Source organism: Metarhizium robertsii (assembly GCF_000187425.2).
Source record: "Metarhizium robertsii ARSEF 23 chromosome Unknown MAA_Scf_1, whole genome shotgun sequence".
Taxonomy (NCBI): Eukaryota; Fungi; Ascomycota; class Sordariomycetes; order Hypocreales; family Clavicipitaceae; genus Metarhizium; species Metarhizium robertsii.
In genome coordinates, this window is record NW_011942149.1 from 4,026,401 (window position 1) to 4,046,492 (window position 20,092).

The 20,092-nt window shown below is 51.7% G+C and overlaps 4 protein-coding genes across 4 annotated transcripts; 3 read left to right on the plus strand and 1 right to left on the minus strand.

The window, feature by feature from the left end:
* Positions 1 to 1,877: 1,877 nt before the first annotated feature.
* Positions 1,878 to 2,935, plus strand: MAA_02300 (nitrilase; the record flags this gene model as incomplete). The annotated part of the gene is made up of 2 exons (XM_007820298.2): positions 1,878 to 2,830; positions 2,887 to 2,935. The coding sequence occupies 2 exons, from the start codon at positions 1,878 to 1,880 to the stop codon at positions 2,933 to 2,935; spliced, it is 1,002 nt and encodes a 333-aa protein (XP_007818489.2).
* An 884-nt stretch (positions 2,936 to 3,819) lies between these two features.
* Positions 3,820 to 6,325, plus strand: MAA_10703 (homocitrate synthase; the record flags this gene model as incomplete). Its single annotated transcript, XM_011412421.1, has 2 exons — positions 3,820 to 4,623; positions 4,685 to 6,325. The coding sequence occupies 2 exons, from the start codon at positions 3,820 to 3,822 to the stop codon at positions 6,323 to 6,325; spliced, it is 2,445 nt and encodes an 814-aa protein (XP_011410723.1).
* A 2,120-nt stretch (positions 6,326 to 8,445) lies between these two features.
* On the plus strand, positions 8,446 to 13,269 carry MAA_02299 (multidrug resistance-associated protein; the record flags this gene model as incomplete). Its single annotated transcript, XM_007820297.1, has 1 exon — positions 8,446 to 13,269. One exon carries the CDS (start codon positions 8,446 to 8,448, stop codon positions 13,267 to 13,269), a length of 4,824 nt encoding a protein of 1,607 aa, XP_007818488.1.
* A 1,373-nt stretch (positions 13,270 to 14,642) lies between these two features.
* Positions 14,643 to 19,160, minus strand: MAA_02298 (Signal transduction response regulator, receiver domain protein; the record flags this gene model as incomplete). Its single annotated transcript, XM_007820296.1, has 3 exons — positions 14,643 to 15,047; positions 15,101 to 16,674; positions 16,733 to 19,160. The coding sequence occupies 3 exons, from the start codon at positions 19,158 to 19,160 to the stop codon at positions 14,643 to 14,645; spliced, it is 4,407 nt and encodes a 1,468-aa protein (XP_007818487.1).
* Between the last annotated feature and the right edge of the window lie 932 nt (positions 19,161 to 20,092).

Here is a 20,092-nt window from a genome sequence, read left to right on the forward strand (position 1 = left end):
ATGTTCCACATACACGCACGCCCCCATTGTACATAGTTGTCAACTGTATCCTTTCTTAAACGGGATCCGGCTACGGGCCATGACGGAGCCAGCAGTTCATCCACCTCATGGGTCGTTGGCCCCAACCTATTACATCCCATGTATCAATGGCCAAGATATGCCTACTCCGTGCCTTTCAACGCCGAGCATGAGCATCACTGAGCCGGTCCAGTCACGGCGGCACCACGCTACAGCATGTAAACCCCTCAGCTAATTGCAGGTGATACATCTCAGGTTGCCTAGACCGTCTCTGGTCAATCATTAACCTGATGTGTGATTGCACACCCAAAACACCTGGATCCGACCTACTTCTGGCAAGGTTCAAACGTTGGTCCAGGTTCGTGGTGGAGGGTGGGCAATGGATGGAAATCAACTACGCCACAAGCCTCCATCCATCGCATCCCACAGCATCCTGTCGATGCCAACAAAGTAAACTTGGGGGGCGTGGTCCAACAAAACTCTCCGACTCTGTACAGAGCGGCGTGTCACGCGTATTACACCTTGGTCTCGCCGTTGAATCTATTTATCCCCCTCGTCCCCGCCCCCGAAGCCTGTGCAAGGCGTCTTCTGCATATTCTCCAGAATCCCTTCTCCAAGTGCCATTGCCGTGCTGTTCGGCTTGTTCGGTCTTCTATCGGTGTTTCGTCATCGCATTTACTTCTGCGCTTGCTTGTGTCTCTCTGCCTCGTGCGCAAGGCGTCTAGTGTCATTCAGGCTGCTGATCCCGGATTCTTTATTGACGTCGTCATTCGTCCAAGTCGGTCGAGCTGCCGCAGCTGTCAGTGCTACTTACACGACGACGAGCCGGCCGCCCGCGTTCGATACCCATTGACGGTGCCGTGTGACTCTCCTGCGGCTGTTGCCAGTGCAATTTCCTCCAAGTTTAGGATTGCCCTTGGAGTCCAAGTCATTTCGCGTCCAAAACCAAAAGAAATAAACAAGAAAATAGACTCCGTTTAGGCCATTTTCAAGCGCACCAACCGAATTGCCGTTGGTGGTCATTACCTTGGCTCTGGGTACTCGGTACATCGCAGGCAGGAGCAACCCCGCAAAACCACCTGCGCACCTCCTCCTTGTCTCTCGACTGCTTTCCCAGCTTAGAAACCTGCGACGACCCCGCCTCGCTTTCCCGATAGTGGCTGCTCGCGTGCCCTCGGTTCCGCGCACTCGAGTTTGCTACAAATTCCCGCCTCTTCTCGACTGCTTCGTGTTTTCTGTTGGCATTCTGTTGCCAGCTTGACTGCGCTTTGTATAAGTCCCGGCTTTACTCCTTTTCGCTCTGATCCTGGTAAGTCATTCCCCATCATGGCTCTTCCGGACCCATACCGGCGAGAAACCCCAACATCAGCCAATGTCCGACAGCAAGCGGAGTCACTTCTGGATCCACCATCGCCGGCAGTAATGGAGCTCTTCCGACGGCAGGGGAGTTGGGCAATGCGTGCAGACCTCCGTGAAGGACCTGCTTACTTCTGCAATTGACGAAATTGCCCATCCTTTACTCCAAAAATGGTTGAGCGGTTTTTGTTAATGCGGATCCGAATGCCGTCGGCATCAAGCGATGTTGTTTAGTGGCAAACTTCAGTCTTTCCGCGGCATTATAGCCCCTCCGTGACAAAAGCTGCTGCAAAGAAATGATGTCTTGAGCCTCATTCTTGACGAGCTACCCAGCCTTCACATATACAGTGAAATTGCAATCTAACATATGCGGTTTTTGTCGTTAGCTTTTTCGGCTCACGGCCCCCGTGTCGCGTCTCTCGACCTCAGAATTCTCGGAATTCTTCACATTTCGAAACCCTGGCCGTGACAGAAAGACTGAAAGTCTTCAAACAGACTCCGAAATGGCTGGCGGCTCACTGAAGCAAGCAGCTGAATCAGCCCGGAACAAGACTACTGAAGTCATGGGTGTGGCTAGGGCTGACGGAGCGGCCGTCGCTCACGATCTTCTGCACACCCCGTGGATGAGAACAGCTCTTCCCTTCATCAATGGTGGTCTCAGCGGCATGGTTGCTACCACTGTTATTCAGCCAGTGGACATGATCAAAGTCAGAATTCAACTTGCTGGCGAAGGCACTTCGGGCGGCCCCAAGCCCAGTCCTATCACGGTTGCTCGACAAATTGTTGCTAGTGGCAGGGTCCTTGACCTTTACACTGGTCTGTCTGCGGGCCTCCTGCGACAAGCCGTGTATACAACCGCGCGCTTGGGATTCTTCGACACTTTTATGGGTTCGCTGACCACTAGAGCCAAGAGTCAGGGTCGTGATGTCGGATTTGGTGACAGGGCTACTGCTGGCCTGGCTGCAGGAGGTGTGGCCGCAATGTTCGGTAATCCCGCCGATCTGGCTCTTATCCGCATGCAGAGCGATGGCTTGAAGCCTCTAGCTGAAAGGAAGAACTATAAGTCTGTCATCGATGCTCTATCCTCAATTGCCAGGAGTGAGGGTGTTGGAGCCTTGTGGGCTGGCGCAGCACCAACCGTCGTCCGTGCCATGGCCCTCAACTTTGGACAGCTTGCCTTCTTTAGTGAAGCCAAGGCCCGACTCAAGAAGAATACCGATCTGTCAGTGCGAGCTCAGACACTAAGCGCTAGTGCTATTGCCGGTTTCTTTGCCAGTTTCTTTAGTTTGCCATTCGATTTCGTCAAGACTCGACTGCAGAAGCAACAGAAGGGTCCCGACGGGAAGCTTCCCTACAAGGGTATGGCTGACTGCTTCACCAAGGTGGCCAGGCAAGAGGGTCTGCTACGATTCTATCGTGGCTTCGGTACATATTATGTCCGCATTGCCCCTCACGCGTAAGTCTATCCTGACATGATTCGTTGAGCCATGCATAGCTTCTGACATTTGACAGAATGGTAACTCTCATCGTTGCCGACTATCTGGGATGGGTGACGAAATAAATCAAGTACTTTGACTTTGACTTCACGGCGTTAAAGGGAGGTGATGGCTTGTGTGCGTTTTTTCGTGGTATTTTCTGTCGAATACCAACACTCGAGTAGAGTTTTGTCCATGCGCGGATTTGTAGTTATTTGATCGGTATATCTGCCACTTCGAATGTTAAATAGATGATTAATTCGAACCATCAGACTCAACCCAGTATTTCAAACCGGGACATGTCGGACAAAACGTTGCGGAGTGAAGTTGAATGAAGAAAATTGGAGGTTAAAAATTACCTGGTGGACCAACGGGATCCGGTGTTTTGGCAGGGCCCACTTCTTTGGTCTCAGGGTGACAGGTCGTGTCGACCAAAATACTCCGGTAAGTACCTAGGTACCTACCTAAGGTAGTGGGAGGAAAGATATGTCATCTTTGTAGCAAATAAGGAGAATACTATGCCGAACTAGCTCCAAATCTCAGCTAGGGTGCCGGTTCGCGGTTTGGTGGTTAATTTCCGGTCAGTAGTTATGTATACGGCGGAATGGAATGGCTCTGAATTGGGACAGCAAAGTAGACCTCACAATCAAAGAAATCCAACCCAAGAGATATACTACTTTGATAGAAGCAATAAATATCGGATTTGCTTTGGTTTATTTGCTACTAACTACTACAAATCCGATTTTCTATTTATCGTTATAAAAAAAAACCCAACATAAATCAAGAAATTAAGAAATGAAAATAGTTAAGGCAAGCGTACATGCATACTTAGACGGCCACGTGATTTCGCGCCCTAGTTCGCGCTGATCATGACGCAACGAAGGTGTCTTCACGCTTGCCCCGTTCACAAGTTGTGAACATGCCTCAATTCACCCGCAACATTGGGCGCTAGGAAATATGCGACGTAAGAATGGTCGGGAGAAAGCGCACTGTTCCCTCAGGGAGCTCCAAGCGAGGAGCAGGCAGTGGAAACAACGATCAACCCGACATTTATCAGCAGATGCTGGCTGAGGCCGGGGTGTCTGCGCCTGAACAGAGCTCGCCAGAACGCCCGTTGAAAAGAAGGCGCCCGGGACCGCAGCAACCCCAGAGACCTCTGTCAGATCTTCCAAGTAGGCTAACCAATACAGATGCGCAATTGGATACACAGGAAAGCGATGAGGAGGATGAAGATGTTGAATTTCAAGATGTAATACTACCAGTGCCAACAGTGCAGACTGTGGAGCTCGAGTCCGATGATGAGGATGAAGAAGAAGAAGATATACAATTCGAAGATGTTGATTTCTCTGCCCCTTTGGCGGAGACAAACACCAGTGCTGAAAAATCTAACAGCCTAGAACTCAATTTGACAGCTCACATCTCTGCTGCATCACCGTCGAAACGGCCAGGCGAGCGACGCAAACCGATTTCCAAGGAAGAAAGGGAGCGTCGCGTGGACATACATAAGACCCATCTCCTCTGTCTTCTGTCGCACGTCGCACGCAGAAATCACTGGTGCAACGATGAGCGAGTACAGGAATCCCTGCGGCCACACTTGACTGACAAAATGGTCAATTATCTCAACCCGGGGTCTCATCTGCCGCAGTTTGGACAGGCTGAGAGCTTGAAAAATGGCCTCAGACAGGCAGCTGATGTGTGGAAGGCCAAGTTTGAGATTACAGAGCGAGGGCTACGAAGAGCTCTTTGGGCCGAAGATGCGGGCCAGTTGCAAGATGTACGTTACTGCTACTACCGGTTTGTTTCTGACGACAGTCTAACAGAAGGGGGGGGTATAGTACGAGCCCGCGGAGGATCTGGATTCATGCCTAGACCGCGCTGACTTCCGCGAAGCGGCGAAGAAACTGCAGGGGTCAAGAGACGTTGGCGCACAGCTATACTGTGCTTTGTTGCGAAGCATTGGTGTGCGGGCAAGACTGGTGTGTTCGCTGCAGCCGTTGCCCTTTGCGCCCGGTGCCCCGACGTTGCCAAAGCCAAAGGTGGCGAAATCTGCTGCTAAGACGACGCAAACTGAACGAACAAAGGAGGCTTTGGCGAAATACGAAGCTCTCGCCGCAAGTGCTGGCACAACGACGGGATCTGTAGGCGGCTCAAGTGCGCGTCGAAGACTGGGCCACCCGAATGCCACGGCTTACAACTTTCAACCTAGACCTGCTGCTCCAAAGGAGCGGAGGGCATTCGAAGCGCCGATACGCATTCGCGAATCAGCGCATCCGGTCTACTGGGTAGAGGTATTGGATGCTGGACATCAAAAATGGCAGCCTGCTGATCCCGTGGTGACGCGTACATTTTGGAAAACAAAAGCATTCGAGCCCCCAGTTACCGACAAAGAGAATTGTCTTGCTTATGTTGTCGCATTCGAAGCTGATGGGACGGCAAAGGACGTGACAAGGAGATATGCCAAGGCGTACACGGCCAAGACTCGCCGTTTGAGGGTTGAAATCCCTATTGACGACGGCGGGCAGTGGTGGCGCAAGGCCCTAGAGTCTTTTCGACGACGGCATCCGACAGACCTGGACCAAATCGAAGAGAATGAGTTGACGGGTGTGGAAGCCCGAGAGCCGATGCCAAGAAATGTACAGGACTTTAAGGATCATCCTGTATTTGCGTTGGAGCGACATATGAGACGACACGAAGTTCTCGTGCCTGAAGCAAAACCGTCAGGGACGGTGGGTGCTGGAAGTCGTGGTCCTTTAGAAAAGATATACAGAAGAAAGGATGTTCGCACAGCACGAAGCGCCGAGAAGTGGTATCGCATGGGGCGAGAAGTGAAGCCCAATGAAATACCAGCCAAGTGGTTACAAAAGACGGCGCGCCGCAAGGGATTTAGGGTTGACGACAGAGACGAGGTAGACATGGACGACGATGCCGGCACGCCCATATACACTATCGAGCAAACGGAACTCTACGAAGCGCCGGCGGTCCGCAACGGACGCGTACCCAAAAATAAGTTTGGCAACATTGACGCTTACGTGCCTAGCATGATACCCAAGGGAGCGGTGCACATTATTCACGAGCACGCAGCCCGAGCTGCTTTCATAGTGGGCGTCGACTACGCACCAGCCCTGACTGGGTTCCAGTTCAAAGGTCGACAGGGGACAGCCGTTCTCAACGGAATCGTTGTAGCGAAAGAATTCGAGGCAGCCATTCGGTCTGTGATTGATGGGCTCGCAGATGTAGAGCAAGAGATGGAAGATGAACGAAAGAGACTAGCGGCGTTGAAGATGTGGAGAAGGCTTCTGATGGGATTGCGTATTCGGGAGAGGATATGGAGCGGTGTGGACGAGGATGAGAGGAAAGAGGCGGATAGGGAGGCCGAGATGGAGGCGGAGCTGGCTAATGCGGAAAGTGATGTCACGGATGAGTTTAACATGGTTGTCGATGACGATGGCGAGGGCGGCGGGTTCATAATAGAGTAAGAGCATGATGATATAATGAAGTTGCTAACGACAGCTGGCCTGATGAAGTGAGTGGTTCCGGTGGCGGAGTTGAAAGATTTTAGTTGGTGTGGACTAAGATGGAAGTCGTGCGAGCGATTCCAGGTCCGTCTATCGGCGCGCACAGAGATGAACATGGGATTTGTTGCTAAAACGCACATCGAGTTGGCGTGAGGCAGGATCCGCGTCCCGGCAGCGCCTGGCCGATGCGTCATTTCATTTGTCATATCAAAGCAACTGGAAGATTTTTGACACGGTTGCCTCGTCGATGTGAAGCATGTATTGATGGGGCTTGACGCCCGGAACAAGGTGTAATCAATCCGTATTACTATGTGTGCTCCGTAGGGCCAGCACGGCAGGGCGTTTGGTTATAACTGGCGGTTCGCATGAACGGACAGGGCTGGGCGTGGTTTAGACGGAGCATTTTCGTCATTGACGTGAGGCGAGGTGGGGAAGATTGAGATCTCGAATTTTCATGTTTGGGAAGTTTGATGGTCTCGGGCGTCTCATCGAAGGAAACCCCCTGGCTTGCTTTTGAGGGGCGAATTGTTGTTGATGATGAAACAATGTTGCCGGTTCATCGGGGTGGTTATATCTATTATTATGGTTATTATCATTGATACTACCGGGGGCACCGCGGAATTTACTTGATCGGATTTGATACGGCGGACATGAATACGATAGCGGTATGCACGTAATACGCCACGTTATCCGGGGATTAGGGATTTGTCTTAGCCACTTAGGCATGGATAGATGAGAGACATGATAAGCCAAGTCTGAGACCCTGGTTTTGGATGTTTGGTCGATTACGTTTTCTATGTAGAATCGTGACTGGGACCTTTATGAATATTGTGGGTTGGTGGCAGTGCCTTTACGTGAAAGTGCTTCAGATGAGAGGCGGGCATGTTTCCTGGGATGGCGATGGCGATGCGTTGGTGGTGTTTGTTGTTGGTTGGCCACGAACAGCAAGCACAGCCGTCCTCCGTCAGATGTCACGCAGGAGCCGGACGGCCAAAACTCTAATTTGACTGACATGAGCTCTCAAGCAGAGCGGACATTGGCCAATCCCGTCGCGATGCAGCTGGTGCTCGATTCGAGGTGGATCCGGAATCCAGACCAGACTTCAAAGAACAAGGACGCATGGGGCGGGCAACAACCCAAACCAACTGCATACTTAGTCCGAGGTGCAATTCCGCACCTTGCTGCTGCGCCCTGCCATGTCATCCAATATTGCCTGCTCTCTTCCTTTCCTTCCATCAGTCAATATCAACTCCTCATGTCTCGCGACCTTGGACACCGGGGCGTCAACCGAGTGTTTGGCCACACTCGTTCAACACACCGAGAGCCGATGGGCGAGGCTGTGCTTCAACAGGAACCGGGACATTGAATATTGATTTTCACGTCTCGTGTTCCCAAGGCGCGGGCCGCTCACCGCAATACCAATCCAACTCTAATCTGACCAGACGCCTCTCCTCTGGGGCGCAAGCCTTCCTTGGTGACATCACGACCTGATCACATCGGACCCCATCAAGGCCGACCACCAGACCTTCTTTGACCTGCTGTCCCCTCCTGCAGTCAGAATCTGCGCTTCGTACGGAGTACATGTACTTATCCACGTCAACGGTGTCGCCCACTATATATCGCCCTTTGACATTGCAACTGTGACACCTCAGGCACCCCTCCTGGTCCCCAAGTACGACCGGCCTTGATTTCGACACCAAGGGCAAGCTACTCATTTGCGGTTGCGCTACACACCCACATACTCAAATATACACTCGCGTCTGGCTACGGCTGCATTTCCTTTCTGTCGGCCCCTGAATTTTTCAGTCGTTTGTTTCGCTCGCTCCATCTTTTTCCCGCAGTTGGTGTTGTGCGGCGCGAGGTGATGTGACAACCCACGCTATTCCAATCGACTCGAACCTCAGGAAATGATATTCAAGCCTCGCTCACCGAAAACCTCACCGGCCAGCTCCTTACCGCTATTGCACCGTATCTGCTGACCTTGGCCGCCGCCGATCATGGTGGTCAGAAAGCAGATATGGACTTTAATGTCCAAGAACTTTCGGGCAGTGTTATTTCGCCACAAGACAACTTGTCTCGTAATGGCCTTTCTTCTGCCCATCATTCTAGCATCCTTCTTCACCTTTGCCAAGAATCTGTTTGTCCCACCTTCTAACTACGGTATCGGCCAAGTTCGTCCCATCATGACCCTGCCCGAGGCCTTCAGCGCTGCCAAGGGCAGTGGGAGAAGCAAGATTGTTCTTGTCAACAATGGATATGCAGGCGGCGATATCGACCGTGTTCTGGACAAGATTGCCAATGATACAACGACGACCGGCGTGCCTGACGTACCCATGGACATTGTCAGGGTGAGCCACGAAGACGACTTGGTCACGACTTGCCGCAGCACTTTGCGCGGAGTTACCACTTGCTTCTGCGCCGTTGTGATGCGCTCATCGCCAACCGAGGGCCCTGGCGGGTTTTGGAACTACACCATTCGAACTGACGCTGCCTTTTGGAGAGAACCCGTCAAGTTTGACGTGCGCCTGTCGACCAATGTCGAGCAAGTGTACGTCCTGCCCATGCAGAGGGCTGTCAATGCCGTCATTGCCGCCTTCAATGGTTCCAGCTCGGATCTTTTGGCCAAAACCGAGGGGCTGCCCTTTGCCAGCATCTCGCAAAAGGAACGGGATACAAAGGTCCTCCAGGCCTACCACAAGGCCATCATCAACTTCATGGCCGTTGCATTCATTGCCAACATCCTGTGGATCACGTACCACCTTACTGGCTTTGTTGCTACCGAACGTGAAAGTGGCATGTCGCAGCTTCTCGACGCCATGATGCCGACGGACAAGCCATGGAAAGCTCAGGCTGTTCGCATCGTTGCCCATCACTTGTCGTTTTCTCTCATCTACGCTCCTGCATGGATAATCGGCTCCATCATTATCCGATTTGGAGTCTTCGTAAACACCAGCGTCGTCATCGTCCTGTTGTTCAACTTGCTTTCCGGGCTTTCGTTTGCATCCATGTCCATTCTCTTTGCTTCCTTCTTCAAAAAGGCTCAACTTAGTAGTATTACCGCTACCATCACCATCCTTCTCCTCGGCATTCTAGCCCAGGCTCTCACGCGGCCAGCCATTGGTCCCGTTGCCACCCTGTCGGTGCTCTTTGCCCCCTGCAACTACGTCTACTTTTTCACATTCATGGCCAAGTTCGAGAAGTGGAACACTGCGGCCAATCTTGCAAAGAGCCCGCCCATGAGCTCATGGGAGATGCCTGGCATCGTCTTTTTCGTCATCGTCATTGCTCAAATCTTTGTGTATCCACTGCTCGGTGCCATAGTTGAAAAGAAACTCCACGGCACAACCACAGAGGGGCGCAAGATTCAACTTCAAGACGATGGCGAGAGCCCGCTGGTTGAGAATGCCGTTGAACTGGACAAGTTCACCAAGATTTACTATCCCAGCTTCGTCTCCCGCCTGTTCTGTTCCAGATTAAAGCCCCGCGAGCCTGTGGTGGCCGTGAATGAGCTCAGCCTCCAAGCAGGTCGAGGTCAGATTGTCGCCCTGCTCGGAGCAAATGGAAGTGGCAAGAGTACCACTCTAGATGCAATCGCAGGTCTGCACAAGCTGACCAGCGGTTCCATCTCCATCGATGGCAGGGGCGGGCTTGGTATTGCACCGCAGAAAAATGTCCTTTGGGACGATCTAACTGTCCAGGAGCATCTTGTCACTTTCAACAGACTAAAGGCCCCAGGCGCTCCCGCTTCCAAAGATGATATTTTGGAACTCATTAGGTCGATTGACTTATTTCCCAAACGCAATGCTCTAGCCAAAACCCTGTCCGGCGGCCAGAAACGAAAGTTGCAGCTGGGGATGATGTTGACTGGTGGAAGTGCTGTTTGCTGTGTTGATGAAGTCAGCAGTGGGTTGGACCCCTTATCTCGACGGAAAATATGGGATATTCTCCTCGCAGAACGAGGAAGACGCACCTTGATTCTCACCACCCACTTCTTGGATGAGGCAGATCTCCTTGCTGACCACATTGCTATCCTGTCCAAGGGAACTCTCCGCGCTGAAGGCTCATCTGTGGAACTGAAAGATAGGTTTGGCAGCGGGTACCGTGTTCATGTGCGAGGGGACACTGACACAGCACACTTGCCTAGCATTCCGGGAGTCCGGAAGCAGCAAGCATTTGATTTGGTTACCTATATGGCACCCACGTCGAATCTGGCTGCTCAAGTCATCAAGTCTCTAGAGGAAACCGGCGTCACTCAGTACCGCTTTTCTGGCCCAACGATTGAGGATGTATTCCTCCAGCTTGCCGAGGAAATCAACGATGAAGAGGCGTTTAAAAATATCAATGCAGGTGTCCCTAGAGAAGTGGACAGCGCAAATGAGAAGGACCTATCTTCTTCCAATGGGAGCTCCACGCTTCAAGGTTTTAAGCTGCTCGATGGTCAGCGAGTTAGCTACATCAAGCAAGCCATGATTCTCTACAGAAAGCGTCTTACTGTGCTCAAGCGCACTTGGATATTGTATCTCATCGCGTTTCTTCTGCCTATCTTTGCCGCTGGTCTCACCGCTCTCTATGTCAGGGGCAAGAAACAAGTCGGTTGTACACCCGCTGACCAAGACTCCTCCTTTGGAACCGAGGACGCCTTTACCCAAGTCAGGAACAACATGACGATTGTTTTCCTGGCCGGCCCAACTTCCAAGCTCCCCATTACAACCGTGAACAGCTTGCTGCAACCGATACTCAATGGTTCCAGAGGTGGTGCTTCTGTGGGCTCCGCCGCTTTACAAAATCTCAAACTGGTTGATACCTTTGATTCTTGGAAGCAGCATATCAATGACGAGTTTCGCAACATCACCACGGCGATGTGGCTCGGAGACGAAAACTCCAATCCCGCTGTTGGCTGGGTAGCCAACGTGTTCATTAGCAGCTCAATCACTGCCCAGCAGCTCCTCGACGTCTTCCTTACCAACACAACTATTGCCACAACCTGGTCCTCGTTCGACGTGCCCTTCAACCCCGGTATTGGCGATGCCCTAAGTCTTGTCATTTACATGGGCCTAGCGCTGTCTTGTTATCCCGCATTCTTCGCTCTCTACCCGAGCAATGAGCGGAGACGATTTGTACGCGCTCTGCAGTATTCCAACGGTGTTCGGCCATTCCCGCTTTGGGGAGCCTACCTCTTGTTCGACTTTACTGTCGCCATCATTTCTACTGCACTTCTGACTGCATTGTGGGCTGGTATGTCCAACGTCTGGTATCATCTGGAATATGTCTTTGTTGTCTTCTTCCTGTACGGGCTCGCGTCGATCCTATACTCGTACTTTATCTCCCTGTTCACCAAATCCCAGTTGGCAACTTTTGCTTGGTCGGCAGCCTCGCAAGCAGTCTTCTTCCTTGGTTATCTGATTTCATACATATGTGTAGTCACATATGTTCAGGTTGACCGCATTGACTCATCGTTGCTCATATGCCACTTTGTCATCTCGGTCTTCTCACCCATTGCGAACGCAACCAGAGCCATGTTTCTGGCGACAAATCTCTTTGCAACGGCCTGCGACGGCGACAAAATATCAAAGACGCCAACCGGACTTGTCGAGTACGGCGGCCCCATCCTGTATCTGATAATCCAATGCCTCGTCCTTTTCGGCTTACTGCTGTGGTTCGACAGCGGTAACGTCGGCTCATCCGTCCGTGGTCTTTTCGACCGCGGTAAACCCGTCACGGTTGCTGAAGAGCTGGATGCAGAAACGGCCGACGAGCTGACCCGAGTAACTAGCTCAGGGCAAATGGGAGATGGTCTTCGCGTCATACACCTGACAAAATCTTTCGGGAAGAACACAGCAGTGGAGAATGTCAGCTTTGGCATCAAGCGCGGCGAGGTGTTTGCCCTTTTGGGCCCCAATGGTGCCGGCAAGTCGACGACTATTTCTCTCATCCGAGGCGATATCAAGCCAAGCCGTAATGGTGGCGACATCTTCGTCGAGGATATATCCGTGGCCAAAGACCTGGCCGCTGCACGAAGACATCTCGGCGTGTGTCCCCAAGTCGATGCCCTAGATCAGATGACTGTCCGGGAGCATCTTGAATTCTACGCCAGGATCCGCGGCATCCCCGACATCGAGCACAACGTCTCGGCAGTCTTGCAAGCCGTCGGCCTGGAGGCATTTGCATCCCGGATGGGCTACGCCCTCTCCGGAGGAAACAAGCGCAAGCTCAGTCTGGGAATCGCACTCATGGGCAATCCCACCGTGGTCCTCCTCGACGAGCCCTCGTCCGGCCTCGACGCCGCCTCCAAACGAATCATGTGGAAGACGCTCGCGGCCACCGTCCACGGCCGCTCCATCCTCCTCACAACCCACAGCATGGAGGAGGCGGATGCCCTCGCTGGACGAGCGGGCATCCTCTCACGCCGCATGCTCGCCCTGGGGACCCCAGACAATCTCCGCCATCGCTTCGGTGACATCCTCCACGTCCATCTCGTGTCCAGGACCGCCCCTCGAACCACCGACCACGAAATGCAGCGCGTAATCTCGTGGATCCAAACCCGCCTGCCGGCCGCCAACGTAGACACAAAGACGTACCACGGACAGCTGCGCTTCTCCGTCTCCGCAAGCGAGGTGCTGGCCCTCCAAAAGCAATCCGCCAACAGCGAACCGGAGGACATTAAATCGCAAGACAGCGACACGGCGCACGCCGCCCGCCAAGGCAGCGCCATAGGCCAACTCATCGTCCTCCTGGAAGAAAATAAAGAGGTGCTGGGCCTAAGTCACTACAGCGTCAGTCCCACCACCTTGGACCAAGTCTTCTTGACCATTGTGGGTCGACACAATGTCAAGGAAGAGAATTACGAAGAGAAGAAGCAGAGCAGGTGGGTCAAGATGATCAAGCCCAAGCATCCTAAGAAATAAAGCCAATGAATACCAACAAGATGTGTTTTTGTGGATAAGAGTCTCATACGGTGAACGGCGTTCAAGGTCTCACGTCTCATTTTTGTTTCTTTTTTTTTTTTTTGTATTTATCCCAGATACCACGCACCGTCGGATGGTGCCGCGTCTATTCATGTATTTAAGTCCCTGCATATAAAGGTGGCACATATTGCGCCGGCGGCTTTTTGCCTCGCGCTTGTCGAAAAAGGTTGAAGCGAGTTGATTTGATTATTTGATAGCTTTTAGCCCAAGAGGGAAACGCCACTTTTTTAATTCTCATTATCGACAAGTCAATAGACCCGTGTACGTGTTCTCACTTGTGTTCCTCCGTCTTGACGCGCCAGCCACTCTGTAGTCGTTGATGGACTGGATTCGAGCCACAGCGTCTCATTCGATTGCTGCGAATACGCAGTGCTCTTCTTCGCTCTCCGCGGTCAATTGGCTGCCCTGGATGAGGGCAAGTTACGAGCGCTCAGTTGGCTCTTTGGGCTTTGGACCGACAATGCTGTCGGCATTGACGGGCTGCATGGTGCCTACAGCGTTGGGTGGCATTGAGTATACTAAAACTACAGTCAGTATCTGGGATGTACAGCTTCACGGCTGCCAAATACTTGGTTTCGCGACACGAATGCCCATCTTATTTCTCACGACAACGTGTCAAGGGCGCCATGCTTCTCCATTGTCAACTAGAACACGCACCTTGAACGGCATTTCCCCATCCGATGCGTCTCGTATATTACATCTATGCGCCTTCCCTGCATACTTCTACCTTTTTCCACATCAGCTGACCGCTAAACCAGTGGCCATTTCAACATCAAGACCGTGGCATCCATTATCCTCAGCAACCAACCTCAAAGTGAGGAAAAAAGACAGCCCAAACTCATACCCAAAAAAAAAATGCACCCTCGCAACCCCCATGATATGTTGCGTGTATCTCTTCATGGAATATCATGTATGCCCTACCATCATCAAATATCATGAGCCGACCCTACAATGCACCAAATTCAAAAACGCTAAACACCGGCCCCGTTTTCTCTTTTCTGTCTTGGTGTTCTCCGACCACAGCTCCCCTTCCCCCAACGCCATGTGCTTGTTTCCATAAGACATAATTATTTGATGCTCGTGTAAATTATGCGTCGTGATAGCAAAAGTCCGTTTTCGGGTGAACTGGTATCAAGAGCCCAAGCTTGGTGTAGCTCAAGCTTGATACCCAAGTATATTTGGTAACCTCCCTTCGTGTCGTAGCGGGCATCCTAGATGCCTGGATCGAAACTCTCTTCATCGGCCGCAAACTGAAAAGGGGCTCGTTGTACCCTTGCAATGTCAATGGTGTGAAATACCCCTCCTGGCTCGCTTCATGATTCCGTCTTCACACTTCCTTCTAACTGATGACTTTCCGTATCAGCGGTCGGCGTTGTCTGTGAGCATGTTGTGTCCTCACTGCCGTCCCGTTCTCCGGAAGAAAACCAGCCGCCTCGTTCCCACTCTCCAGGGAGATATAGGCAAGCCTTCCTCGTTTCGCTTTCATGAATGCCAGCCAAGAGGGTGCTGAGCCTTTTGAAATCAATGGGCTTCAGAATCCATCCATCAAACCCAGCATCCACGTACACCTGCCTGTTTTCTTCGACAAGAGATGCGGAGACGGCGAAAATCGGTATTCTTCGGTTGGCGTCTGCCATTGTCGAGTGGCCCTTGTGTTCGCTAGATTGCTCGGTAGACCGAACCATTTTTGTGCTAGTTAAACCATCCACAATGGGCATCTAAGCCAGGGGTCAGTATGTGCGGATGGCTATTCTGAGGTTGATATTCTCACCTGCATATCCATAAGAATAACATCGAAGTCAGGGGACTTGTCCTTGTAAACCATTGCGCAATCCTCGCCATTAACGGTATGCTGTACGGTGTGCCCAACTCTTTCTAATCTTTTTTGAAGAATTTTCATATTGATTGGGTCGTCTTCTGCCACTAGTATGTTGAGCGAAGGCTCTTTGTTTGACGATGCTCCCTTGTCCACAGTAGCCGACTGTTGTGGCTTCTGACTGGGAAGTTCGAGCAAAACGCCGGAACTGTCTCCCTTGGGAATCCGGGGTGGCAGGTCCACAAACTCATCAGGCATCTTTACGGCTTTGACACGAGTTTTTGAGTCTCGAATCTCAGCGGTACCCGGCTCATGTCGCGGATGGGGGTGGAAAGGCGCATCTTGCTTATGGGGCCCGGGGCTGGGGGGTCGAACAGTTCCGGTACTGGTAAGAGATGCGGGCTGGATGTTATTGCCTTTGGAACTCTGGCCATGGGTAAAGTATCCGGTTTGGTTTTCGTTAAGAGAAAGGGGTGTCTGGATGGCGTCGATAAGACGTTCGGCATCGCTCTTCTGGCTACCGTGGCTTACAAGGCTCTCCACGCTACGGCGGCTGCCCGCACTGCCCGTTCCAGTCGACCTTTTATCCATGTCAGCTGCCATGTTGCTATGACTTCCACGCTCTATGAGCATAATCTCTCCGGCCGGTGTAGCCTTGAGATTCGGTGATGCTGAAGCAATCACTTTGTCAGTGTGAGTTGCAGATGAACTGTCTTGAGAATGTCCACCGGACTCAGGGCTTAGACTATCATCTGGGAGATGAAAGGGCAATTGGACAACAAATCTGGACCCTTGACCCTCCTCGGACTTCAATCTAAGCTGGCCATCCATGTTTCTAACAATTCGAGCAACTACGGCAAGACCCAGGCCCAAGGTTCTCGTCTCACGCTGCTTATCAACAGGCTCGGGAGACGGCGATTCGAGTTCTTCGCTGCTGACCTGCTCTAAGTCTCGGAAAAGAGCATCCAACTGCCTTGGGTTCATGCCGATGCCTGAGTCGGCCACAACAAAATCGACCAAGGCCATCCCATCCCGAATTTCGGAAACAAACATCTCAACAGTGACTGATCCTTGGTGGGTATGTGCAACAGCATTTGCGGTGATGTTTGAGAGTGCCTGCCGAACTCTTCGGCTATCGCCGTGGACGAATTGAGGGAGTCCAGGATCCTTTGTGACCTGGTAATCGATGCCTTTTCGTTTTGCATCCACGTGAAATGGTTCGGTTGCTTCTTCTATGCACGCACTCAGGTCAAATACTTCATCTTTGATCAAGCTTTGGCCTTCCTCGGCCTTCGTGAGGTCGAGTAAATCGTTTATCACATAAATCAGGGACTTGGAGGCTGAGTGAGAACGAGCCAGATTCTCGCGAGTTTCGTGGTCCAATGAACCCTCCAGTGCAATTTCGAGATAGTTGATGATGGCATTGAGCGGCGTTCGCACTTCGTGGGCAGAGTTGGCCAAAAGGAGCCTTGTAAGTTTGCTATTTTCGAGTGCTGCCTCCTTTTGCCGCCAAACTTCTATAAATTTACCTATAATCACTGATTAGCATAGTTTTTGTGTGAGTAGGATGGCCTCCTGAACGCATACCATAAACCAGGCAGAGTACAGCTGCTGTTTCTACTTGCTCTTCGTTCCATTCACGGCACTTTCCGAGAACGGTTTCATTCCAAATCTTGAAGCTTTTTCTGGGTTCAAGATAGCCCACAGTACCATCTCGAACAATTTTCTCGTATGGATTGCCGGCCCATTTCACTTCCTTGATTTGGCCACGGCGAAAGAAGACAATGAAGTCATTACCGCCTACACTTAGCGGAACATACAGAAGCCCAGCAATAACCTGGAATCCGGGGGGGTACTTCAAATCTGGAAAGTCCTCTCGAACGTCTTGCGATGATGCAACTGCAGTAAGCTTCCTCATTCGAAGATACTCCAGCATTGCCAAGGCCTCTTGGCTATGCTCTATTGTACCCAACATCTTGGTTTCGCCTTGTATTGATAGAAGACCAAAATCAGCATCAAATAGCTTCAGTAAGTCGTCTGATGATGCTATAATATACCCCGATGGGTTCTTATCAGTAGGAGCTGTGTTGATGAGTTTTCTTGCTTGAAGCCTCGATGCATAGGACAACCTCTCAATATTCCTAGACGCAGTGTCTCCAACTAGGCGACACATTTTGCGAATTGGGAAAGATACACGCATTCCATGGTTGCCATAGGCATGGCAAGAGATCAGCCCCCAAAGCTCGTTAAATGCGTTTATAGAAATAGACATTGACGACCGCACCGCCATATTAGCCAAATACTTGAGATGAATAGGAGACATGGCACGAAGATATGCGTGAGTCATGTCAAGAGGAACGTCCAAGTCTTCTCTCGTTCGGCACACCATTCGTGCTGTATCGAGATCCCGGTCGTATAGAAGGCGAACTTTGTTAATCTTGTACAGTTCTCGTGCCTGTCGTGGGATGTCCGAAGCTGGAAAATGCAAACCCTTGTAAAGATCGACGGTTTGAGACGTATCGACCAGTTCCGTGACAACCTTCCCGTTGAACGACGCATCAAATTGGTATATCATGACACGATGGAAACCAGTCAACTCCTTTACGATGCCCACAAGAATCTTGAGGAATGTGTCCAGATTAGGAGCAGATGCCAGCTGCTCTTGCACCTGGGACATGATGTCAAATACTTGCATTGCCCCCTGCTCTCCTCGGCGCTTTCTTGCACTCCGCAGAATTCGTAACGGTTTGCTGAGTATCTCTGTGCTTTCTTCTATCTCTTCTAGCGTGGGGTTTGAATGAAGGGTATCGTGGGGTATATCGGGGGTAAGTTCGTCTGCAGGCCGAAGCGGGTATTCCCGGTCATCATCTAGTTCGAATTCGCAAATGACTAAATCGGGATGGGCATTGTTGATGTGGATAGCACACCATAATTTGATGCTTTTGCCCGTTTTTGGTAGTTTGATGGAGAGACTGAGAACCTCTGGTCCATTGACGGCAGGATCAGCATCTTCATCACGGATGAAGTCTATGTGGTCGAGCAAATTATCTTGTTGTTCTTCAGTCAGAATATCCAAGAAGCTTTTGAGACGGAATAATTGTTTTGGCGTATATCCGATAATTTTGCCCGAGTTTTCGCTGGCATATCGTACTGAGAAGCCGCCACTACCATCTTCCCGAAGGGCTAGAAGAACCCCAAAACCTTGCACTGCACCGGGGGTATGAATTGGCTCGTCTTCGCATTGTTGCAATATCCCATCTCGTCCAGTTATAATAGCATGTCCCTCATCCGTCTCGACGTGGGTGAAGCGCGTCGTGATATGAGGCACCTCGCCCAGTGACTGGTTGCCAGATGTAATCGAGGCACTGTCAGGCCCAGCAGCGACATCACCAACACCCAAAGGTCCGGATTCCTGGCTATCGTGGTCTGACGCGGAAATTTCAAGCTGCAATGGCGCCACAGAGCCCTGGCGCACAGCGTCAGCGTGTATACTCGACACGGGCCCGCTCATCGCTCTCTTCCTGCGCAGATCCACGCAAGAGCCGCTGGGTTGTCCAGCTGTGGGCGACATGGGTGCAAATTCTAGTCTTCTTGTGTCGCTTGACGAGTCACCTCGATAGGATGTCCAATGGCCAGAAATGCGACGACTGTCAGCATCAGATGATTGGTTCAAGTTTTCGTCCATAATCGACTGTCTGGGCGTTGGGTCGACACTAATAACAGAGCGGATCGGAAAGACACGATCTCCCGATATATCTGAAGCAGCAGAATGATGCCCCAGTTGCCTTTCCGATCCTGCACTCCATGGTGAAAATGCGCCATGCCCGCCAACGCTGCTCGCTCGTTCGTCTGGCACTGACGAGGTCTCCGCAGTTTGTGTATCCCGAGATGACGAAGCAGACGACGCAGCTCGCAGGTGGCCAAGTGAGGCAGGGTCTTCGTGTTGTTGCGTCAGGTGTGGCGGTTCGGACGGCGGCGCCGGCGAACCTTTGTCGTGTTGCTTCGAATCGCCCATGGTGAAGCAAGGTGAAGGGAAGTGACCTAATAGTCAGAGCCGCGATGGTTGAGATTATGGCGCTTTTGAAGCAGCGCCTGAAGAGAAGGGGCAGCTACTGTGGCGAAAATGATGGCTCAGATGGCTCACAGCATGCCGGGATGATCTAAGTGGCGCCCAGGTGCAGCTGCTCGAAGAGGCAGATGTGGAACGATTAAACAATTTTCGCTTCGGCCGAGCCCGAGATGCCAGAATTGCTATTTTACCCTCAACATGGGACAAAAGAGGTCCAGATACAAAACCCAACGGCTTGCTAACGGCATAAACGTTGCAGAAGTCGAGCTCGCCAGGTTCAACACGCAGAGCCGCGGGGGACGCAAGTCCCAAGACCAGACACAGACAGGACTTGAGAGGTGGCGTGTGGAGACCAGGGGGGGAAGGGACGAGGCGTCGATACTAGGTGCCTAGTTGCCTACTACCTGAGTAGGTAGGTACCTGGGTAGGTACCTAGGTAGTTGACCCCAAGCTCTTCGTACCTATCCGAGCAATGCACATGGCTGCATGTATGTGCCTGAACAAGATAATACATATATATTTACAATAGCTACTAAGTTTGGGCGATGGACTTGTGCTTTTTGCGCACAGAAGACGAGAGTGGGGGAGTATGAGGCGCACAGTGTGGGCGGGCGGGACCCGTACTTGGCACTGGAGCAAATGAACCTGCGGATGCATGCACATTAGTAGTAGTACAGACTATGCCATTTTTACTTTTTCATCCCACAGTCCCTTTGCTCCATTCACGTGGTCGACTTGTCAAGTCTTCCTTTCATCGACTCTTACAACGGCCATCGGGAGGCACAAGGTCGATCTGGTGCCAGAGTCCCGGTATACCAAACCAGGGCGGCCAGTAGCCAGGGTCTTTCCCGAGTCCAGAACACGTCTCCGGCGCGTTT